The following is a 25,628-nucleotide window of genomic DNA, read 5'->3' as shown; positions in this document are numbered from 1 at the left end:
TATGTAAGATGTGTTTATTTAATCATTTTATTCAAATTGTTCAATGGTTTGTGGCGTTTGTGCCATGAATACTGAAGTTTGTATGTTTGTATTGTAGGAACACTGTATAGAAACTTTATAAACAATTTTGATATAATTATAGATCGTAATTGGTGTTGGTAACGTTTCTTGTTTTTCATATCGTTGCCAAATAAGTTTATCGGTACCTGTTTTGTAGTAACTGCAGTTTTATTGGTATCGTGTCATGTTCTTACATGCACTGCCGTAATTAAATAATAGTTATATTAAATTATTATTAATAACAAGTGCGCGATCCGTCTTGGCGTCGTCTATTAATACTAAAATACAATTATAAAAATATAATTTGATTGATAATATTATTAACATTTGTGGAGAAAAGAATTTCGCTCTTATAAAATCTTGTGAACGAAGTTTTGGTTTTAATCCTTCATCCTATTATTACTGTTATATTATTAAATACCTTTATCTAAACACTAATGGAGGTTAACGGAAAATCTCAAGAAATGGAAAACAATGGGATCATGCAACAGATGGAATTGATCAGTAACCATGCCGAGCGTTCTAATGAGATTCGCATGAAAATTCAATCAGACATTGATTCGTTTAATGTTCTATACTCGGAATGTTCTAAGTACACCCGTAAGTCTCGAAAATGATTTAAAATAATTAATTATAATTAATGTGAAGGTGCTTAGTTTATTTTGAATATTAAATACTTGTATACTTTAGAACGTGTGCAAAACGCCAAAATTCAGAGAATGAACAGCTCTTCAGTATTACCAGAAATTGAGTGTAAATTAATTCAAGAGAAAGAATTACATGAAAGACAATTAAAAGCTAAATCTTTAAGTCTTAATAATTCTATTTGTGTTTACATTAACAAGCTTAATGAAATAACAAACTTGATCAGTCCTGTACAAAATTATATTATTGATAATTCGTTAATTCAGTGGAAACGTCAACAACAGTTAGCTGGTAATGGATATAAATACATGAAGGATATAGATGTTATACAAACTTGGTAGATACTCATAACTATCTTTCTGTTAAATTGAATTAAGTTGATAATAGGTATTTTTATTAGGTGTGAGAAACTGTGTGATTTAATATGGATAACTCGTTCACAAATTAAAGAAGCTAATAGATTTAGTATGAATTTAAGTCGTTATTTTGAATTACCACCATCTTGTGAAATTATTAATACACTGCTCAATATGACTACGCAGTATCTTTCATCATTAGTGACAAGGTATAAAAATGTTAACAAGTTTTTAAATTATTATTTATAATTATTATTTATTATTTAGCACTTTTGTTATTACAACACAACCACCTCAAGTATTGAAAACTAATACAAGATTTTTAGCAGAAGTGCGTTTATTAATTGGTGGTAAACTGAATATTCACAAGACATCACCTGTGGTATGAAACAATTTGATTATAATAAACTATTGTGTATTCAATGGTGAATTGAGAAAGGGAAAATTGGCTTATGATAGTTATAATTCAATTATCTCTCATTTAGTAATAGTTATAATTAGTTAATTAAATATTTTTTGATATACAAATTTTTTTTTTTTTTTTTGATCTTAATAGCTTCAAAATTATATTTGAAGCAAAAAAGTTTATAAAATATGATGAATATTTTATAGTATGATAGTATAGGGTCACCAGATAATATTTTTCCAAACCCGGGACATTTTGAATGGATAAATGTTATATATATCGCCATATGAAAGAAAAAAATATTTATGTAAATAATAAATAATAATAAAATAATGTTTACTTTTTTTTGTCATTATATATATAAATATATATTTTTTAATGAATTATGTATACAAACAATATAATATAATAATAATTCATATTCTTAGTTTAAATAATAAAAACTATTAAATTTATGATTATCATAGTAATTGACCTATAAAGTCAAAAATAAGTTTTTATAATAAAATACCTATGATTGTCGTGCGTATAATCTTGCATTTTGTCATGTGTAGGAAGTAGGAAAATAATGTTTTCTCATAATTAAAAATCAGTATTTTATTGAGTAAAATGTTTAAACTAGGACAAATCGCTGTCCTGAAATACTTTCTCAGGACACCGGGATACTTGGTTAAAAACTGGGATGTATGGCAATCATATGGTAGTATTATATTGATAAAATAAACTTACAAAATAAAAAATAATAAGGAATTAAATAGAATCAAAAATTTAGACAAGACATAAATTAATTTTAACTTCAGCTGTGTTTTTGAATTCCGGTCCAGTTAGAAATAAACAAATATTAAACTTGGTGATAGGTGTTTTAGTTTGAGTAAAAGACCCATTTAGTTATGATAAATTTAGTATTTGATTATCACTATAATTTTCAAAATATAGTGTTCTAAAAACTATATTATGTTGAAAAAAAACATAATTTTTAACATAGCCAAGCAAATGATTACATAGAAAACTATTAACAAAAATTTGTAAAACCCAAATAGAGCACAGAAGGTTCTATTGCTGTATTTTTATTTCATTGCCCAATTTTCTTGGAACAGGAATTTTATCTATGAAACTGCTTAAAATCTATTCCTTGGTATATTCTATATGAATTAAAATATTTCATAACTATTAAATAAGTGATTCTCATCCTATGACCAACCTTTTTATAAATAACCATTTCAGTTTTTATGTATATATAAATGGGTTTTTTTTTTTTTATTAGAAATTTTGACTTATAATAAATTACTTAATGATTTATTTAAATCAAATTTTGATAATTATATTATATAAATGTTGAAAACTGAGGGTTAGAGAGTATGAGTTACAACAACAATCCATTCATTATAATTTTTGATATTCTAAATATACATTTTATTTTTAAACTTTATTATTTAAATACCTACAATACTTTATGAATACTATATCAGATTATTTTCTCATTAAATTATGTCTAGGTTTACATAGATTTTTTTTTATGATATTTATATAGGTATATTTAGGTAATTTGAGTAGCAGCCAATTGAAAAATTTTCTGTTTTTCTGGTGACAGTCTATGATTTACTTTTACAAGAACTTTTATTTTAAATTTTAAATTTTAAATTAGAAATGTTTTAACTTATTAGCTAATAAAAAGTTATTTCAAGCTTGTTAACTCAAATTCTTATTGGCTTATCCATATAACTCTGATTTTTCTGTTTTAATCAACTTTTAACTGTAGTTTTTTTACTCCTTCAGTTTTTTAAAAATATTAAAATGTATCTTTTATTATAAAGTTTCAATAAAAAGTACTGTATTTGAGTTTATTTATATTAGGGCCTACATATTGTCCATGTTACGACCTAAGTCTGAAATTGGATAATATGCATGTTATCTAAATTTAGGCTTTAGCTGTGAATAAAAGCTATTAGACAATGGATTATGTATACATTACCCGGTTAAAGTAACTTTAGCCATCATGTTACAGTTAATGTAAAATATTATTAATAAATTCATGATATATATTTATTTCAATAAAATTATTTTATTAGATATTATTAATTTTATTTATTAAACAACATATTTTTTGTTATTTAAACAAGGTAAACCATGATGTGATTTTGAATTGCATAAAATGCTAGGTGGTTTGCATTTACATTTTTTAGTTTTGCAATTTGATTTACACGTATAGTGTTAAAACCCTGACCACCTAACAATAACATATTTTTAATTATTTCTCATCACAATTTTTTTATATTTGACCCCAAATCTATTTTAATGAATGGCTTGGGACAAACATTAAACTGAGACCTAGTTTAATGTTATATATTTCCTTCTTAATTACCTAGCTCATAATGCTGCTCATCAGTGCTTTTTTTTTTGTTGTTTAATTTTGAATATTATTTCAAAATATTTTTTTTTTAAGACAAATAAATTGAATTCTGACTTTTCTGCAATTAATTTATTAAAATACACGTAAAAAAATGTCTATTGAACATATTTTATTTCAGACGTGTATGTTTTATCCAACTAGTATGGATAATATACACTAAGCCATGTTACATACTTTACCTGTAATATATATATTATTTTTATAACACAAACTGTACTAGGTTAAAGTATCTATAGTCAATGAAGCTCAAGTTAATCAAATAATCAGAAGAAATAAACCATGTGGAGAGTCGTGTGGTGAGTTATTAAATTGCATTGGAAAAATGGAATATCACCCAGTTCGTAGGCATTTTTCTACTAATTTTCGGTAATTTTGAACTTAGTTTTATTTCATTTAAAGTCTAATAAATTAATATTTTTGTATTCAAATATAATAGAAGTATGCAACTAAAAAAAATTAAACGTACAGAAAAAAAAGGAACAGATTCTGTTATGGATGAAAAATTTTCAATTTTATTTTCATCTACATTTTGTATTGGAAATGAACTTCAAGTTGAGGTAAGATTTAATTTAATGTTTTAGTGTTTGATTTTGTTTTTTTAATTAAATAATTTTATAATATGTCAGTTATATTATAAATACAACAAATTATAACAAAATAATCAATTAAGTAAATTTTTAAAGCAAATGATTGTATAGATTTCAAAAGAAAATTTTATTAGTTAAACAATACATTTTGTAATGACTATTTGATTTAAGTTTTTTAAAACATTAAAATTACAAAAATTTTACATGAAATCCTAAGTTACAAACACGGCATAATCAAATAGTTTATTGTTTTTAATTTGATTACTACCCTTGCTTCATTTGTGCAATGAAGTGGTTTTATAATATTTATATTAACATTTTCTATGTGCATAACAAGATTTAAATTTAATAAGTCCACAATTTACATAGATCATGAATATAGTATATATAAATATATACTGTTTTTTTTTTTTTTTTTAATTTAAAGAACTTTCAAATTCTGCTCTAATAATCACCACTTGGAGCAGTGGACATGTTTCTATCTTCAACTTTGAGATTAATTTTTAGTATTAATGGTTATTATGCTCCTTTTTCTCCAAAATAGAAACTTCTCAATATTTTTAAAAATAATAATTTTTTCTTAAATAAAATATATAGTATGGTGATAGTTCTTTTTGTTCTATTTATAGATATTCAAAAAATTTTACTCCTTACAAATTAAAGAACTTATAAATGTATTATATGATTCCTTATTAGTTATTCTTCTAGCAATTAAAAAACATGGTATATGTATCAGCATGTTTTTTGTTTAAATATATATATATATAATCATTTAAAGTTGAAATTTGTATAAAATTAAATATTCAAACAAAAAATAACAATTTCAATAAATGTTATAAAATTAATTTTTATAGTTAAAAAAAAAAAAAAATAGCATGGGGACTTTTAACTTTTGGCCATTTATTTATTATTATTTTGTATACACCTACAATTAAATTTTCAAATTATTTCGACTAGTTTAACACCATTTTTATAATTTGTTAACTATTAATCTATTTGTATCATTCTATTAGTTCTACCATGGTATGTCAATATTAACTTATAAATAAATAATAATAAAATCTATTATATGTCCTGCTAAGCAAAATTATCGTAACTCAAAAAAAAAAAAATTGTTAGATTAAACTTCTGATTGGTAGGTAATATACCAATTTCATATATTTTTTATTGAAAAAATACCCTTGAAAGTACATTAATATATGCTAAAATTAGTATTAGTTCTTTAAAAATGCTGTTAGTAATTAAAACACATGTGTCTCAAAACTAATCTATTAGTTTTTATGGCTCTGCTTAGCAGAGCCGTATAGATGTATAACAAATTAAACCTACCTTATTTAATAAAAAGAAAAATTAATTATAAAATTTCTTTTGAAATAAGAAGCTAACTGACATACCACTTTCACTCAGAATCGTTTTTTTTAATAATGATTTATTATTAAGTTCATTTTTAATTTACTTTTTACAGTAATCTATTTAAATATAAAGTTCACTCAAATTATGTTATACAGTAGAATGACAACTTCTATGGTATTTTACTTTAAATTTTAAACAAGTTATATGATGATGTATATCAACATTTTATTTTTAATTATCAGGTATGGAATTTGTCATTACCAGTAGTAGTAATTGTGCACGGAAATCAAGATCCTCATGCCTGGGCTACTGTAATATGGGATAACGCATTTGCTAAACTTGGCCGAATCCCATTTAATGTTCCGGACAAAGTACCATGGAGAAATGTGGCAGAAACTATAAACATGAAATTTTCTGCAGCTACAGGTCGTGGTCTTTCAGAAGATAGCTTAACGTTTTTGGCTGAAAAGGCTTTAAGGTTTATCAAATTACTAGTTAAAATAAAATAAAAAATTTAATCATTTAATATATATATATTTTTAGAAAGCAAAATGTGGATTTTAATCATATGATTATATCATGGTCACAATTCTGTAAAGAACCATTGCCACAAAGAAGTTTCACGTTTTGGGACTGGTTCTATTCAGTGATGAAATTAACTAAAGAACATCTTAAAGGTCCTTGGACAGACGGGTAATAAAAAAAACTAAAAAAAAAAATGTTTGAATTAAAATTAAAATTTATATATAAATTATTATTATATTATACCTACTACCACTTTAAATATTTTAAATTAAAAAAAAAAAATTAATTGTAGTGCTATAATGGGTTTTATAAAAAAATCTGATGCTGAAGAGATGTTAACAAGATATGCAACTGGTACATTCTTATTAAGATTTTCAGATTCAGAATTAGGCGGCCTAACTGTTGCTTGGACTGCATGTATGTTGTATATTTGAGTTAAAAATGAAAGTCTTAAATTCTATTAACTATATTTTTTCCAGCCAATGACGTTTTTAGCTTACAACCTTTCTCAGCTAAAGATTTATCAATTCGTAATTTGGCAGATAGACTATTAGACTTGCCATACATCACCAAGCTATATCCAAATATTGATAAAGACTTAGCATTTGGAAAATACTACACACAGTCATCAAGTATTCATTCATTATCTATTTTGTAGAATAATTTTTACTTTTATATACTGACAAAAAATATTAATTTTTTTTATATTTAAACTTGTTTCATTACCTAAATTGTATAAAACTTAACATAATTAAGGGTTCAGCTAATATTTTCTAAATAATTTTAAATATATAGTTGTTTTATGGTTGCAATTGCATACTGCTATTGTGCATATTATAAATTATGGTAAGTGCGAGTCTTCTTTAATCAACTATGTTTTCACCATTCACATGCTTGTATAATTAGATTCATTCAAATAAATATTTTATTTCTATAAAATTCTAATTTATACCTAAAAAAAACTGATAAAATTAAATTTACTTAAAAAAAAAGGCAGATTTAAATTTTATAAAAATATTTCACCTCCTTGGTATATATTTTAAGTTGAAGGTCAATTTTTAAATAATTGTTTCATAAAAAAAAAAAACCGAAGTAAATACTCAAATCCAGATTTCAATATTTATTTAAAATATCATAAATTGATTCCTACAGTAACTAAGCAAATAGGTTGATAAACTCAAATCTTTTTAAAGAATTGAAATCCAATGAATTCTAAATAGGAATAATTTTATCAAATTTTCAACTCTGAATAACCTTATGATCAATTCTACTTCAATCTATTTTAAAAAAGGTAAAAATCTTGTTATTTCAATCTTTTTTATATATTTGAATTGTTGATTTATTAGATAAACTAGACTTTTCCAGTTATTGGTTTAATTCTCAACTTATATAATTATTAAATAATTTATCTCCAGATCTTGTTCATCATAAGCATAGTTCACTCTTATTTTCTAAATAATTTACAACTTAGATATGTTTCCATTGTTAAACATCAACTTAATTGTAAATAAAAAGTTGATTATCCTAAAATTCATTAAATGCAATACTTAATGTTTCAACCTGTTCATTTTCTCCTTTTCAGTTGTCGGATCTCTCCTAAATTATGATGTGATTATATGGCACTCTTTCTTTGCAAAGGATCAACTCTGTCTCAAACTTTTTTCATAATAGATATTTAGCTTATATTTCTTTTATTTTTAATTCCTTCTCCTGAGTCACCCACCATGATTATTCATCTATTCATGAAATCTTCCACATCTAAACTGTTCTTACAGTAACTCCTTTTTAGGTAAGTTTTTGAATGCTCTAAGTTTTCTTGAAAAAGTCTCAGGAAATTAGAATTCCTTATTTTACCCGTGACTAGTCTTGGTTACATTACTTCATACAGTAATAACCACTGTTTTCACCACATGATTAGAACTCCCTGATATCAGTATTTAAAAAGCTTATTTTACCTACTATTATGTGTTTATAATGTAATAAAATAAATAAATAAATATGCATTTTCCAACATTACCTCTTAATTACTAACATTTTAAATTATTGAAGAATGTACTTTTATTTCACAGATAATAGTGTACCTGTTACAAACAATGGTTATGTTAAGCCACTATTAGTTACACATGTTCCTGGGTGGAGTGGACCTAGTACCAATGGACAGGGAACAAATAGCTATCCTAACACACTTCAAAATCACCTGTTTCATGAAAACAGTCTAGGAAATTATAGTACCAACGAAACATCAGTGTATAGTGAACCAGAAAATAAGTAAGAAATATTCTTTAATTATTGTATGTTAAATTTCAACTTGCTATTCTAATAAAATATATAATATAATATTTTATTTGAATCTTAAAAGTATAAGTGATGTACATATATAGCATTTACAAAGAAATGGAGACTTGATTAGAGAAGCTGCTTACTGGCATCGCTCTAACGCATGAGTCATATAAGGTTTATCAAAGAGTAAATCGAGACACAATTTTTTTTTGCTATTAAAATTGAAATTTATATTTTAATATAATTTGAGCTCTACAAAACAAATTAATAAAACTTAAAATAATACTAATTTTTACATTACTCAAATTAAATCTTTCATTTACCTACTTAATAAGATTACAAAAATTATGTTTTATTTGTTTAGTATGACTACGTTTGGTAATTATTCCTTAGAAATGGATTTTTCATCAAGCTTAAATGACATGTCGCAATTGGATGGTGCCTTTTTTTAAAGACATTTAAATAGGTAATATACCATCTTATAATATAGAGGTTTGTGTCTTGTTATTTAATATCATAATAATAATTTAAGTATACATTAAACTGTATGTGCTAATATCAAGCCTTAATTATTTTTTCTTCTCATTACTTTTTTTTTTTTCAATAATATTTAAAATATTGACATACATATTATCTCTACAGTTATGTAAATTTTATTAAATTTGAGTTTTCACATAGCAAGTATTCCAGTATACATATAGTATTATTATTTATCACCATGAGCTTATTATTTATTGTTATTTTGTTATGGATTAGTTATTATATTTGTACACACATAATATATATATATATATATATAATATATAAGACATTTTTGAGATCAGGTTTATATAATATTTTGTTCCACTATTATTACTTATTATTGTAATTAGATATTAGTACATAGTTTATGTATATATTAAAACATTATTCCATCAATATAAATACATTTGTTGGGTTTTTATTTAATTTTTTAATTTTTTTTATTATTATTACTATTTTATGTTTAGTTTATACCCAACCTGTTAATTATGAATGCCTACTTTTAAATCTAAATATATTGAAAAATTACCAATATAACATCATTAATATAAATCCTAAAGTAAGACGTGTTAAAGTAGCCTGACATGCGACCATCACGCTAACGATCTCATCTCTGTTTTCATCTTTAAACCGCAATTTTTAATATTTAAATTAAATTGTATAAGAAGTTCCTATGATTTATGCCCTTCATTCTTTCCTACTTACTGCTCATTCTTGTCGACCACTGTAAACTCGTCGGTTAGTTTATCAGAATTTTAATAAATAAATGAATTTCGTTTTTATGTTTAGTTCTTGTTGATTTAACAATACTTTTCTACCAAGAATTTTTTTTATAATAATATTCATAAGCCGCTTTAGGTACATATATTGTATGAATTTATAACGATCTTGTACGACTTTGAAAAGTCGTGAAATAATTAGAATCAAATTTACGTCTTTGTAAATAAGATAAAAAAGATAAATAAAAGAAAGACAATGGTGGATAAACAGAATATTTGAAGAAAAAGAAAAATATGGTGAATTTCGCACACCTTTCCCACAACTTTTATAACAGCAAATCAATTTTTTTGAGTATATGAGGGTATTATTTCGTACCGTCGCGTCCGGAGATTATGCACAAAATATTTTCGGCTTTAAACAGTCGATAAAAACAAAATAAATAATATTGTTTTTGGCGCACACGGCTGAATTATGCTGATATAATGTAAGATGTGACCTTTATGAATAGAGTAAATTTAATTAATATATTCAGATGTATACAGCCAACATTTTTCGGTCGATATCGGTGTAGTGTTTACCAGTACTTTAGACGATTGATGTACAGATATTATATTAGTTAAAAATAGATCTGTAGTCAAGAAGTCTAAGATAAATGTGTACTTATATGATTGTCGATTATTAATGATGTATAGGGATAATTTCAAACCAAATAACGGCAATAATATTATTTAATTGTTATGTTATTGTCCAGCCAAGTTATCAAACAAAACTAGTATGTAGTTAACTATTAGTATTGCTATATTTATAGTACCTTTTTTTTTCCAGTTTTGAACCAACGGCGCCGCGGGAACTGCTTTCGCATTGCCTCCGCGACGCCGCCATCGTTTATTAACAGAAATGAATAATACAATTAATAATAATAATAACAAAAGTCCCTTTGGGACGTACATGCGTTATAAATTTACAATCAAATCCCATAAAGTACATAGAATTAGAATAGTTTAAGACGTAATAAAATGATAGGTTGAGGCGTTAATACTTCGTCACTTAACCGTAGTCCGCCGCCCTGGCTGTCCCGTTCTGATTTTCCAGTTCTTGAGCCGGCCGGAGCCCGCCGCGCTCGAGTCGTCTTGTTCTGGCCTTGCCGTGATCGTCGTCCCCGCCCGTGGTGCCATACAAAAGGGATAGAACAGGTGTCGGTGGCACCTCCGACGTTTTCATCGGTTAATGAATAGACTTGGAGTCTACGCCTGTCTATCCCTTTCATCCTTCTCCTTGTTGGAGAGAATACGTTCAACCATATTACAGAATCTACTGCGGGCCCTGTGGAATGCAGTCTGTATGTTGACGCCGGTGTTCTCCATGCCGACAGGGCCACAGAGGAGATCGATGACATTCTCCGGCGTTGGTAGGCGTCCGTTGATGTAAGGCCGCATGACTTCCCGTTCGTTGTCCCACTGCGGACAAGTGAATATAGTGTGGGCGGCGTCGTCGTCGACGAGATGGCCGCAGTATACGCATGACCCGTCTGCGACGCGATGCATCCTCAGCAGGTATGCCTGGAAGCATCCGTGTCCAAACAGCGCCTGAGTCATGTGGAATGTGAGGTTGAGAGGCGGCTTTGCCATCCAGCGACCGACGTCCGGCAGAAGTCGATGGGTCCATCTTCCGTCCTTGGACCTGTCCCACCTGGCTTGCCAGGATCTAATGGATATCCCTCTTTCTTGGTTTTTGATTTCGGCGGTGGTATATTTATAGTACCTAAATTTATTATCTATTACTCACTTTGTTTCAAGTCGCTGTTTATCACAGTATTAACCGATTTGTCTACGAAATATTACATGGTCGATATGGCCGATAATAAACATACTGCAGGTACTGCTACTTTTCAAAAAATCATAAATTATTTTTCTTCTGTGCCAGCGACTAAAAACCATAAACCAACTGATGATGAAGTGACAATTAATAATAATTTTTCAAATAGTAAAAAGGTAAATTATTTAATTGTTTATCTAAACATTTTAACCTATTATATTTTATATATTTAGCTAGTTGGTAGAGATTTTTGTTTGAACAGTAATATAAATGCTAAAATAATTTATTTCTGAGTTTAAAATAAGTTTGAATTTATTAACTATTGTTTATTAAGTAGCAAGTGATAGTTTTTCTTGTAATATTTTGAAGTGTTTTAAGTTTATGATAAAAATTATTTTATTGTATTTACCTACAAGAAATCAATACTGGTGTCATTTGTACATTAGATTACGCTTCTAAAACCATCAATGACGATTTGGTAAAATATATTTACAATATTAACGCATATAAAAATCAACATTTTTACTATTATAATTGTATAAGGCTTCTCTAAATGATTTTAGGAAACTAAATAGCCACAAGCAAATGGCTTTTGAACAGTATAGTAATAAAAAAAAAAAAAAAAATATATTTAGAAAAATTGTCAGAATGGAAAAATACTAATGACTTACATTTGATTAAAGATATCACGATTTTTGATAAAATGACCTTTAAGTCTGCGCAGAGTAGACTATTCTTTCGGTGTCGGTTAGTTGTTATGGATGTTAGTTCCGATAGGAAGTTTCTTTAACTATTTTTTCTTACTATTTTCATTGTTTTATTAACATTCTCACAAAATATAATTGTAACTGTCACTGATAGACTTTAGCACTTTGCCGACGTTGTTTTAAAAAAGAAAAATATATTTTTCTGCAATCAATGCTATGAAGGATTACAATCAATAAAAATAAATCACTATTGCCACAAATATATTTGAAACATCAAAATTCAAACAATATATGACGTGTTAAAAAAAGTGTTTATCAATGATTTCAATAACAAATCTGTTAAATATAAAACTTCCATGAGATTACGTTCATCCCGGACGCATATAAGGACGATAATTTGGTAGATTATTTTTTTTTTTTAATTAAAAATAATAATATTTGTAATGCGCATCATAGATCGTCATAAAAAATTTCATTTTCTCATACCTAATATTATGATCGATAGGTAGTAGTTCCATTATAATTTTAATAATTGCTATCATTTAATTTCATGATAGTTGAGAAAAAAAATAGTTATCTTTAAAGTATCGTCGAATTAACGAACACGTTTGCGAAAATATGCTATCGCTATTGGTATAATGAAGAATAATATACTATATACATTATTAGTGAATTAGTTATGATTTTGTTCTGGGGAGGGGGGGATATATAATTTATTGAATAAACATGAAGTGGATTAATATGGGTAATTTTATAATCTTATATCGAGTATAAGTCAACACATTACACACAAAAAAAAAAGGTTCCGGAGGGATCTATCCTCTTATATTCCTTGTTATCTTCGTATAAAACTTATCTGTGTGATAAATTTTGTTGTCTAATGCTGACATTTAGCGTAAAACTTGTGGATATAAATATTTTATGTTCCGGGATGTAGTCTTTCATTTAAAAAACAAAAATCAAGATATTTGGTCGAGTAATTTCAAAGAACACGCTTTGCAAAGATAACCATTTTCACACAACACACATTCACATATATAATATATATGTATATATATATATATATATATAGATTAGGAAGCACGTACGAACACCTCGAAATAAACCAACATAACCAGTTTTGTACTTGCGCATAACACAAATAAAACCCAATAACGGGAGTATACGTAAAATTGTAGGGAACCCATACAACTATACGTGTAGGTTTGAAAACGTTTAAAGTTTAAGTGTACAACCTACGACGCAACGTTTTCAAAACAACTGCTGAAGCGCTCAGATAGGGTACATGCGTATTATTATATTTTTTTTTTTTGAACAGTATACGTTTAGTTAATATCATACAAAATAATAAAAATAATATTGTAATTAATAATACGCGAGTAGTGGGAGCTTCCTATGGTATACAAGCACTTAATAGAACAGTTTGTCCTTCGGAGTCCGGTTGGCTACAATCGCGTAAACATATTGCGTACACACACATACATGATGAACACTGCGAACTGCAGTAATATACGATAATTCTTAGCACGCTAGACGCAAGACGTCTCAACGTTTTACGCAGCTCGTGCAGTAGTACGTTATGATTACATATTATTATTATTATTGTCGTTTTTGTTGCTGTTGTCTTTTTACTATTTGAAATTTTGAATCGATTTGTAATTGGACGTTTCGCGATAAACATATTCCAATTCTAACTGATAGCCGATAGGTTGTTAATTATTATACATATCGCGAGAAACTTTCGCATCCCTAGCGATAAGTTTATTTTCTACCGTACCGTGCGGGTTTTCTTCACGTCTTCCGGTGTCTGCCATTTGTTATTCGCCGCACTAAAAAATAATTAAGCAGGTATATTTGATAAAATATTATTTTTACTTAGATTTGTGATTGTTTTGTTATCTATACAATTTATATAATGTTAATATGATTGTATTGCATATTTTCGTCGTCGCATTTGCACGTGTATTGTGTAGGTAATTATATTGTACGTAATAAGTAATATATTAATGCATTATGATTCGCAGCAGTAATTTCGTCTCGTCGACGTATAAAACCATGGAGGCGACGAAGTCTTGGTTGACATTATGTTTATGTTTCGTTTTGGGCACAACAGGTACGTACTTCGTGATTAGGTTTATATTATGTTGGCGTATATGAAGTATGACATAACGACAAAACGATAAGACAATAATCTATATTTATAATACCAACTTCCTAAACATCAATGGATATGATATAAATAACTATTATAGACGCAAACGCATGTAAACAATTAAACAGTGCTAACGACCGGTTAATGTTCTAAATGTCAAAGAGAAATACGTTTTCGCCTATTTATCGTTAACTCAGTTTCCGATTCGAATTCATAATACATATTATTTTTTATTTGTATGTTTATATAACAAACCATTATAATATTGATTAAATTTATTTACTATTCTTCAGCACTTGAGCAGTATTGTATTTTCAATTTATAATTTTTTTTTTTCGGTAAAATCGAGTAATAATATTGATTTTATAAAATATTCTAATGTTATTTGAAGAAAAATCCATTGTTTTTGAACTTACATATTTACAATTAAAATGTCCTATTTACTGACTCCATCTGACCCAAAGAGCTGTAATGGAATATTCTAAACATATGCATAATTATAATACAAATTATTTGTTTTAGGAACGGGCATATTATGTAATCCATTAATTGAAAAACGACAAACTAAATCATGTTCAGTGTTGGTAACTATATTATGTTTTAACTAGATATTTAGGTATTAGGTACTAATAATCATTATTCTCTTTCTGTTCTACATCATTCATTTTACACACTTCAGAAAAATTTATTAAATTATTATGTGTTTGAATATTTTAACATTTTTATTAGTTATAAAAAATTTGAATTTTGATATAATATCTTACAACCATTTTTTAAATCTGTTATAAATACAATTTGACGTAAAAAAGTTAATAAAAGGACGCTACCCATCCTTAATTTATTGTGAAAATTTGCGCAAATGAGTACTGTTAAATATGTGATAGATGATACCTACTAAAATCAATAAATATTCATAGAAAAATGGAGAAGAATATTATCTGGTAAATTTGTTAGATTAAATTAATTTTTCTGTAAATTCTTTGAAGGTAGGTTTTTTTGTATTTTTCAACTGTTGAAAATAAGTGGATTAAGTTACCAAACTTTTAAAAACGTTTAAATACATTTAATATTCTCTTTTATAAACTAATAATTGGTGTTTGTACAACTCCAAGATACTTACATTTTAATTCTCACAAAACTTTACTATATTAGTTAAAAAAAACCTTGGCATGCACATGACTACTCGCAAGTACATAACTAGTATTTTATTTGGGAGGGGGGTCAAAATAAATTATAGAACAATTTTCATACACAATTGATACATAAAATCTTTTATTACTTTTTAATAAACTGATAAATATTTTACAAATAGTACCTACACAATAATTTCGGTGGGGGACCCCATTCTCTTCCCCCCCCCTCAGATATGAGCCTGACTACATGTGTGCCATATTTAGAGCAGTGCATTTCATATACATTACATAGTTTTGTTAAATTATTTAGGTAGCGTACCTTTAAATATATAATTTTTAAAATATTATACTATTATTATAAATATACTTAGAAATCACTATTTAACTTATCAATGCTATTATGTATTTATGTTAATACTGTTCATAAATATTTTCTATGGTTTTGAAAAGTTTAATCAAATAATATTAAAAATATTTGTTGGGAGCTATTGAGAAGTCGACATAATAATGAAATTAGATTCCTTTTAGTATGTGAATACTATTGAAAGTATTTTTTTATGTAAAGTGGTTGCATCTTAGAAGTTAAGAATACTTCACACCCGTGTATGTATCTCCGTTTTACAAACTTATAATAGCAAGTTTGTGTTCAGTAGTTTAAATTTTATTTATAATATCATAATTGTTTAAATATTTCTTAAATACAAGTTGCTAAATTGATTACACCCATCCCATCATTCTTAAAACGAGGGACTTTAGGGACCAAACTTTTCTACAATAATCAATCATAAGATAATGACTAAATTCTTAAGATTTTGTAAACCAATAATTTTACTAAAGCATTTTAAATTTATAAACGTGTATTAAGTGTATCAATGACATGTCTTGTGACTTTACTATTAAAAGAATATTGACATTTTTAAATTCCAATTTTTTTAAATAGGTTTTTAAAAATAGATTTTGTTTTGAATAATTATTTATTTCCTTTAATTCTGAGTATAATTTATATTGTGTTATACTTATAGAGAGATGTTCAAATGTACAAATGGACAGTGTATTGATTCATTATCAATTTGTGATGGACTTGCAGATTGTTCAGATCAGTCAGATGAGACTCAAAGTTTGTGTGCTCCATTGTTTAAAACGTAGGGGAAATATAATATACATGTTAATATGTTTGAAGTTTAAAAGCATTAATAAATATATTTGTTCTTATTTTATTTTCATAATTTATGTTATGTTATTATAGATGTCCGAGCTCTGCATTTCGTTGTAATTATGGGGCTTGTATAAGTAAAAGTGCAAAATGTAATGGTAAAAATGATTGTATCGATGGTTCAGATGAAAACTTACCTGAATGTAAAAAACTACCCTTAGTAATTTCTTCAAATTCTCCACAAACGCAACAAGCCCAAGTAACCAGTCAGTCTAAATGCATGTAAGTGTAATAGTTTTTCAACTTAAAATTCTATATTGTATAATTAGAATATATTTATTAAACATAGGACAATAATATTTTATTAACAACCAACAGAAATTCTAACTTATAATTCAAACATTTTAAAAGGTATAAATCATTGGGAATTTTACTTAAATTTTGTTGTAATTTTACAATATTAATTATTGTTTATTTCTAATGCGAACAGTGTAAATTTGAATATAAACCAAAATTAGTTAAATTATATAAATTTTATAGTATTAATATTTACCAAGTAAGAGATGTAGAATTATCAATTTTAATTTTCACATAATATAAAGTTTATTGATAACTAATTGTGCTGCATACAATAATTTGTAATGCATTTGAACTTGTATGTTAAATCAATAACGGTAACGTGGGATGTCTTATGGTTGTGAAGTGATTGGAGATTTGTACTTTTATAATTTTGTTTTCATTGTCAAAACAAAAATTTAAATTCAAAATTATTTATTTTTAAGTTACAAAATACAAAAAAATTGATCTTGCGTAAAAATTTCAGTTTTTTCAATGATTTTGAATAAGAAACAAGAAATTTTCAATTTTGGCATCTTAAAGGAATCAATGAGATCAAATTTACTACCAAAAACCATCCATAAAATTAAAACCCGATTTTTTTTTTCATAATTATTCGTGTAAAATAAAAATTTACAAACAAAACAATATATCATTGTAAAATTAATGTATTTATTGATCTACACAGAGTTAAACTGCAAATACATTTATTCTTCCTAATTAAACCTAATTTATTGATATAGTTTAAAAAAATAAAATATATTGAAATCATGTGATTAAAATTAAATAATTTATTTTTAAAGATACATTAAAAATTAAAATGTACTTGAATATTATACTTATTTAGCATGTTATATATTAATTTAGATATAAAGAAGAATACAGCTGTAAATCTGGTCAATGCATAGATATAACATCCATATGTGATGGAGTTTCAGATTGCAATGACAAATCTGATGAAACATTGGAATTGTGTAACTCAGTTGTGTATGTATTGAATGGAATTAGAAAATATTACAACATGCATATATCTATAAGTAAATAAAATAATATCATAAATTATTATTTAACGTTAAAGGTGTCCAAAGAATACATTCAAATGCAACTATGGTGCTTGTATAAGTAAACAGAGAAAATGCGACGGTTCACGGAACTGTGCTGATGGTTCTGACGAATTGGGCTGTAATGACACTGAAAATTCCAAAACTACAACTTCAGCTACTCCAATTACACAAATCACATGGAAACCTATTAGTCAAACTACTACCTTGGAATCATTTTATCAAACTATTAAACCACCAACACAGACTACTAATAAGGGGTAGGCATTGTTCTGTTTATTTATTTGAAATGTTAAACATTTTTTCTTAAAAGATAATAATTACTTAATAATAGACTAAACAAGTATCATCGTAAAAACATTTGAAATGCTTTGACATGGTTTTAGTAATAATTATAAATGTTTAGACTTAAGAGCAATGTAAACTAAAGTACCTAGATTACAGGTTTACATAGGTTTTTCCCCAACGATAGCATATTAGAATTTTTTAAAACAAGAATAAAATACAATAAAAGTAATATATATTGAGAACATATTATTATTATATTATTAAATAATCCCAGGTTGAACATTTGTAAAAATAGATCATAGTAAAAAATTGTGTACTCGGCAGATTTTTTATAGTGTACTATGTCTACATGGCTTAAAATAATTCTAATCATTTATATTTTAATTATTGTTGTATTACAATTATTTTAAGGGGATGTGTGATACCAAACGTTGAGGGCACTGTGTATTCTTTGTTCCAAGTTGAATCAGATCAATATCCTATTTTATCTCCTGGAACTTATGTTAATCTCAATACCACAGTTGAGGAGAACTGTAATGAGGGATACTATAAAACTACTTCTAATAGAATTATAATTTGTTCAGGAAATGGAAAATGGAAACCGACGTTTGATAAATTATGTTTGAGTAAGTTTTTATTATTATTTATTGTGTATTAACATCTGTACAGATTACAATATGCAATGTAAGTTTCTTGACGCTTAACTTATTATCATTTTATAATAATTTAATATTATTTTTGTAAGTACTCATTTAATAATTGATTGATTTATGTTTCAAAAATGGTATTAATTTTATAACCAATTTATGTTTAAAGAAAGATGTCCACCTGTGTTTTCGGACAGTCTAGATGTTGAATGTGTTTTCCAAGGTAAAAAAGAAAATTGTTCAACCTCATCAGCACCAGACACTATATTAACACCAAAATGTAAAGTCACGCACACTGTACCAAATGGACAAATAGAGACACCTATCAAATTACGTTGTCAAAAAGATGGGAATTGGAGTAATCGACTTTATACGTGTATTCCATGTAATTATATTTTTAAGTACTTATTCTAACATTTAATTAATTTAACCCTACTCTACTTACAATTTCTTTTAAATTTTTTTACTTTCTTATACCTCATAAATACCATAATAATTTCTAAAAAAAACGAATTGAAAAATAATTGCATTTTAGGGAAGGTATTTAAAATTATGCAGAATTTGACACAACATATGAATAAAGTATAATTTATTAATTAATTAATATTCCTACTTCTTTAAAAAAATAAATTATTACTTTGTTTCTTTTACAAAAAAATTAATATCAATTAAATTAAAAAAAAAAAAAATATATGAGTCAATATTATCGATGATAGAAACACGTCTAGTTACACTAATAACTCATTGAAAATAATAAATTTGTATAGGACCTTTGCATATTTTGCTATAATAGTACAATAAAATATAATTTAAAACCATTTGACTAAACATTGATAATGTTAAATAAATAATAAAAAAAAGATAGAATAACTAATTTCCTATTATGTGATTATTTATTAATCGTAAAAATGATCATGTTTAATAACTGCCTACCACTTGTTTTTTTTTTTATTTACATGAATTATTAAAGCCAGTTAATGCCATTTAGTGAGATTCAAATAAAATAGATTTTTTAAATAATCAATAATTTTTTAAAACTAGTCAATTTTATAGATAGTGTAGGGTTAAATTCTTTAAATACAATTTTTAAATTTGAGTACAATTGTTAAATAAACATATTTTTGCATTAATTGCTTTTATAATACAACAAAACTCAATACATTTTTCATAGCATTATAATCTTGTTAACTCTTAAAATATCTAAACAATTGGATTTTAGGACATTCCTTTCTTTAACTTATGAGCTTAAATATCATTCTAGATTGTGGTCGGCCATATACTCCACACCAAGCATTGATTTTAGGAGGTAATGAAGCTGTTTATGGATCAGCACCTTGGAATGTTGGAGTATATCGTAAAAACAAAAATACTTTTAACTTGATATGTGGAGGATCACTGATTGCTCCAAATTTAGTCGTATCTGGTAAATTATATGCTGGTATGCATTATATACCAAATTCAAAAACATAAACAATTTTTTTTAGCTGCTCATTGTTTTTGGCAAGAAGGGTTAATAGAAAGAATATTATTAAACGATGGTAGATATAAAATTTCTGTTGGAAAGTATAAAAGTGACATCACAATCAAAGACAATGCATTTACTCAGATTGTCGATGTAAGTAACACACAGTTAAAAAAGAACTTGGTCTAATTCATTTAATATTTTGTTAAAAATAATTTAGGTGGGATTGATTTACTTGAAGGAGAGCTATTATGGTTCTTTAGGGAATCATGCTGATGATATAGCCATTCTTGTGTTACCAATCAAAATTCCAATGAGCAATGTAGTTTCACCTGTTTGTATGGATTGGTCTAAACAATATTCCATTTCAAATGGAATTATTGGACAAGTAAATTTATTTAACAATGTCACTACATGTTTAAATTGCGATACATTATAAATAGGTATAATTTACTTGATAATGATAGAAATTATTGTAAATATAATCAATTATCTCAAAGATTTTGTGATCATTACTGTACAAAATATCTAATTATTTAAAAATATAGATTTTAATTAATCTAAAAAAAATCCAAAAATCATAATCAAATAAAAAGAAGACTTCTTAGCAGATAAAAAGGGTGACCAATGAACAATAAGCATGCTCAATGAATCACTCTGTATATATATATTTTTTTAAGAAATTTCTTAATAACATTACTTATTTGTTGTCTAAAAGAGATTATAAGGTATTACATATTCATGATTTGGTATGTCTTAGTATTCATAATCCAGTTTTTACTCTTAAATTAAAGTAATATGTAAGTATCCATCATTTCTATGTTTTGATATGTTAATAATTTTATCTTAGAATTTATTATTTATAAATTTATGTTGGTTAAATTATAATATGATTTAACTTTCAGTTTTTTCTTCATACATGAACTTGATTAATTTTATAAAACCTATGTTAATTTTATTATTTTAGGTTGTTGGCTGGGGAAAAACAGAAAAAATGGTTGAAAGCTCAGTTTTATTAGAAGCTAACCTACCATATATTGACCATCAGACATGTCGAAATATGTATATAAACGGATTTCAAAATTTTGTTACAATTGATAAATTCTGTGCTGGTACTAAAACTGGTAAGTAATTAAAGTTTATAATAAGTCATTTTAACATGTATACATATGTCAATATATTATTTTTTTAACATACAAATTTTCTCTAAAATTTAATATTTGAGAAAAATGTCCCATATTTACAAATAATTTTTCATAATTTAAAAAAATGACAAAAAAACAATGATGTTAAAAAACAATAATATGCATTTATAGTCAAGATAGTATTTTATAGCATTAAAGAAAAAAAAAATGTAAAAGTCAACAACGCCTCTAATAATGACTTATAACATTATATTTTTAGATCAACTACAAAGATGATAATATGATAACTTATTTTTTTTGTTAAATTTTTATCTTACATTATGACTTATGAACCATAATTTCATGTTTTCAAGATAATATTATCTTTCATTAAATTATGATATTTAAAATTTACTAAAATCAATTTAATTAATAAATATTAGAACTAGTAAAATGCTTAGTTATTATTATTTTAGGATATATTATTATCATCAATATTGTTATATTTATTTGTTTCTACTAATATTAGTATTAATTATTGAATCCTTACATTTTAGGACAAGGAGTTCATCAAGGCGATAGTGGTGCTGGATTAACCTTTGTGCATAATTCTTTACATTTTTTAACTGGAATTGTGAGTGTAAAGGATCCAGCTACAAATGATTCAATTGCAGTTTTTACAGACGTTAATCGCCATATTGGATGGATTTATGAAATTTTTACTAATTATACTTATGCAAGTGATAGTTTTTTTAAGACTATTAGATAGTGCAGTAAAAATAACCAATAAGTATATCATACCGTCATTTTTTTATTATTGTATTTAGCATTTGTAAATCTAATTTTTTACCTTTGTTAAATTTTTAACAAACACAAAAAAAGAAATGATATATATTATATACAATTGTATTAAGTTTATTAAATTATGAGTTGACCTATTGTGTCAATAACTTAATATTGATTAGATTTTTAATAATTTTTTTTACTTTTTCATAGAAAAAAATAAAAATATTTTTATATTTGTGTACATGAGTATAAGTGTTGTAATATTTTGTAGTGATAACCAAAAACTGTGCCTAGTATACCTAAATGGTAAAAATGTTAAGTGGTTGCAAACTTCTACTTTTTACCTATATAGTTGATTAAACATATTTTGTGTTTGATGAAACAGTTTAGCAATGCCTATATCATGGCTTAAGATTTTAAACCATGGCCTATATCTTTTATAAACAGATTTATTTTCAGACGAATATGGTTATTTTTTTTTGAAAATAATGCTGTACTTATATTTGCGATTGAAGAATATGTCGATTGTTGAAGTTCTAAATTACAGTTGAACTGTGGTAACAATAAAACATTTAATATGCATAATATTATATAAAGAATCATAAAAGAACAATAGATAAATAAATAAATAAATATTGTATAAAATTATTAATCTTTATTATTATTATCATATAGGTACAAAATTGTCTTTATTCAGTTAACTTATCATTTTGATAGGCACTTTTAATTTATCTAAGTACATACTACATAATAGTATATTTTTACTTTTTATTTACTATTATAAAAATATGCGAGATTAACTACTGATTTTTAATATTTATTACTCTGGTAAGTACATAATGTTTGTTTGATACATGAGCCTTCACACAAATTTATTTCAGTAAAACTTGAAAGAAATGAATCTTAGAAAAATGTTTTCATTTTATACGTTAGTCTGTTAAATGTATTTGTTGTAGATGGAAATTTGAAAAATACTAATAATAATAGATTTTTTCATTAGGTACTGAAAAATCGTACCTAAATCAACAACACAATGTGATAGGAAGATTTCAGTATCCCCACTTCTGATGAATGATGATACTCGTATTAATTATCAACTTGAAAATACTAGAATTTGTTGAAACATGTTTACATAAAAATGTTAGGTTAACATAAAGTATATTTCTCTATGTATATATGTATAGTTGATAATATGTCATATTATCTAATTGATGTAATAGTGTTTTTCATGAAGTGAATTTCCATTTCTACGATTTTCACTACGATTGTGTTGTGTCAATAAAACTAGGATTTATTAAATGGACATAATATATTTTATTTAGGTATTCGAAGAAAATGAAACCCTAATTTGAGACAGGTTTAAAGCTTCTATTAAGTTTTACAGTCTTTGCCAAACATAAACTACTAATTTTAATGATTATAAATTATAAATTATAATAAATTATAAATTATAATAAATATATTAAATTAAATTTCCTCATATTATTTCACTAAAAACGTTAATAATCTTATTAGTTATTATATTATAATATACTAGCTGACCCGTCACGTCACCGCCCGTGATTGGTTGTTTATTTTGTTTTCGGACGATGATGTGTAGAATTTTTATTCAAATTTTATCTTTAATGTGTGATCGATAAATAAATATAAAAAATGGTTAATGAAAACGTATTGAAATGTTTCTAGTGGTATTAATGATAAATATATTTTTATTAAAAATGAATACAGATGAAAAATAAATGCCAATTAATCTGTTGTTGATAAAGAATTGTATTAAACTTCTGAGTATATAACATTTTTTGTTCTATCTCCTGTTGAAATCAAAATTATTAGATAATTCGGGTCCCAAGTTCGAGAAAATGCCACGTATAATTGTCCGTGTAAAAAGCACCTTTGAATGATGATCTATTCCAACGTATCTGATATATTTGACCTTAAGTTTTGTTAATCGTTAAATTGTGAATAATAGATCACTCGTAAGAGTATTTGGTATAACTATGTAATAAAAAAATTGGAAAAATATTTAATCATTTTGTTACAAAATGGAAACATAAAAATACAATCCTACCACTCTCCGACAAAAAAAAAATTAAGATCGGGCAATGTGGTGACGCTCGGGAAGGTATTTAGAACAAAAAAATAAATAGTGCTTTTACAAAATGCAGGAAAATAAAAAAAGGCCTGTTCTTGCGGACCTCGCAGAGAGGCTCCAAAAATTAGCTTTGTTTTTTAATTTTTCAAGAAATTAATGCTTATTTTTTATTAACAAAAGTAGTACTAAAATTTTCAGCTATCGGGTATAACAGTAAAAAATTTCAGCCAAATCGGTTCAGTAGTTTTCTCGGTTAGTGCGGTTGTAGAAAATCCCTCACGATTTTATATAGTAGTAGAGATAGAAGTAACTATGTATAAAAACATACTATTTTGATTTCATGAAAAATTATCCATATGATATAAATAATTAGTTAAAAATATTGCATGAGGTCAGGTAGGGGTTTCATTTATGAACTTAAGTTTTACTTACATATTATGATCATAGTTCATGAATTATGAAACGATTGAAAAGGATATTTATACCATGAAAAATGCGTACACCGTATTACACCGAGCGGGTGGTACATATATATTATGCACGCACAATAAAAGAAAATAGTTTGCTTGTAGTAACGGGAAGTTTTGGTCGAAAAAGCCGACATCTTGATCTACCACACTCGTTGCAAATGTATATTTTGATGTAGGTACATTTATTTTATGCATTCATGCTTTTGGACCTAGTATTAAATTAACTATATCAATTAACTGAAAATTTATAAAAAAATGAATAGTTAAAAATTTTTAATAATACTATATTTATGTTTATTAGTGTTTAGAAATAACATAAAATGGAAACTGATTTGACTTATATAGTTTTCATAATACTTATAGATGTCGGGAATACTGCAAATATTTCATCCAAAAATGTTAAAAAAACAAATTCAAATTTCAATTAATTTAGTAACCTATGCCGACGAAAACGACGGTGCAGTAGAAGTAGTGGGAGTTATCGTTATGTGTGTGCACATGACAGGCAACGCACTTCACTACGGATCTAAAAAAAACA

The 25,628-nt window shown here is 25.9% G+C and overlaps 3 protein-coding genes across 6 annotated transcripts; 2 read left to right on the top strand and 1 right to left on the bottom strand.

Moving 5' to 3' along the window:
* The first annotated feature begins 245 nt into the window (after positions 1 to 245).
* Positions 246 to 9,367, top strand: LOC112591587 (signal transducer and activator of transcription 5A-like). The gene is made up of 12 exons (XM_025335431.1): positions 246 to 660; positions 751 to 1,042; positions 1,106 to 1,270; positions 1,329 to 1,443; positions 4,098 to 4,243; positions 4,314 to 4,434; positions 6,060 to 6,295; positions 6,361 to 6,510; positions 6,635 to 6,759; positions 6,822 to 6,974; positions 8,412 to 8,610; positions 8,987 to 9,367. Exons 1-12 carry the CDS (start codon positions 498 to 500, stop codon positions 9,072 to 9,074), a joined length of 1,953 nt encoding a protein of 650 aa, XP_025191216.1. The 5' UTR covers positions 246 to 497; the 3' UTR covers positions 9,075 to 9,367.
* A 1,741-nt stretch (positions 9,368 to 11,108) lies between these two features.
* LOC112599304 lies at positions 11,109 to 11,459 on the bottom strand. Its single transcript, XM_025346142.1, has one exon. The coding sequence runs from the start codon at positions 11,457 to 11,459 to the stop codon at positions 11,109 to 11,111; it is 351 nt and encodes a 116-aa protein (XP_025201927.1).
* Positions 11,460 to 13,779: 2,320 nt separating this feature from the next.
* LOC112596518 (modular serine protease-like) lies at positions 13,780 to 22,568 on the top strand. 4 transcript variants are annotated; one of them, XM_025342258.1, is made up of 14 exons: positions 13,780 to 13,958; positions 14,411 to 14,499; positions 15,061 to 15,118; positions 16,694 to 16,813; positions 16,918 to 17,106; positions 18,028 to 18,147; positions 18,239 to 18,481; positions 18,921 to 19,135; positions 19,326 to 19,541; positions 20,418 to 20,579; positions 20,641 to 20,771; positions 20,839 to 21,006; positions 21,586 to 21,742; positions 22,300 to 22,568. In XM_025342258.1, exons 2-14 carry the CDS (start codon positions 14,442 to 14,444, stop codon positions 22,509 to 22,511), a joined length of 2,049 nt encoding a protein of 682 aa, XP_025198043.1. In that variant the 5' UTR covers positions 13,780 to 13,958; positions 14,411 to 14,441; the 3' UTR covers positions 22,512 to 22,568. The 4 variants fall into 4 exon arrangements, with proteins under 4 accessions (XP_025198043.1, XP_025198034.1, XP_025198025.1 ...); XM_025342249.1 differs by having other exon boundaries at positions 13,780 to 14,234; positions 14,414 to 14,499; XM_025342240.1 differs by having other exon boundaries at positions 13,780 to 14,234.
* Positions 22,569 to 25,628: the final 3,060 nt, after the last annotated feature.

The sequence above is a fragment of the Melanaphis sacchari genome, unplaced genomic scaffold (assembly GCF_002803265.2).
Source record: "Melanaphis sacchari strain LSU unplaced genomic scaffold, SCAv2.0 Contig0_pilon_pilon, whole genome shotgun sequence".
Taxonomy (NCBI): Eukaryota; Metazoa; Arthropoda; class Insecta; order Hemiptera; family Aphididae; genus Melanaphis; species Melanaphis sacchari.
Note: the sequence above shows the minus strand (reverse complement) of the source record. Positions and strands in the feature narration are given on the sequence as shown.

Coding starts and splice junctions, on each gene's coding strand:
- LOC112591587 (XM_025335431.1), top strand. CDS start 498: ATGGAGGTTAACGGAAAATCTCAAGAAATGGAAAACAATGGGATCATG. Junction 661..750: donor GGAATGTTCTAAGTACACCC/GTAAGTCTCGAA, acceptor TGTATACTTTAG/AACGTGTGCAAAACGCCAAA. Junction 8,611..8,986: donor TATAGTGAACCAGAAAATAA/GTAAGAAATATT, acceptor TTATTTGTTTAG/TATGACTACGTTTGGTAATT.
- LOC112599304 (XM_025346142.1), bottom strand. CDS start 11,459: ATGACTCAGGCGCTGTTTGGACACGGATGCTTCCAGGCATACCTGCTG.
- LOC112596518 (XM_025342258.1), top strand. CDS start 14,442: ATGGAGGCGACGAAGTCTTGGTTGACATTATGTTTATGTTTCGTTTTG. Junction 14,500..15,060: donor TTTCGTTTTGGGCACAACAG/GTACGTACTTCG, acceptor TATTTGTTTTAG/GAACGGGCATATTATGTAAT. Junction 18,148..18,238: donor GAATTGTGTAACTCAGTTGT/GTATGTATTGAA, acceptor TTAACGTTAAAG/GTGTCCAAAGAATACATTCA.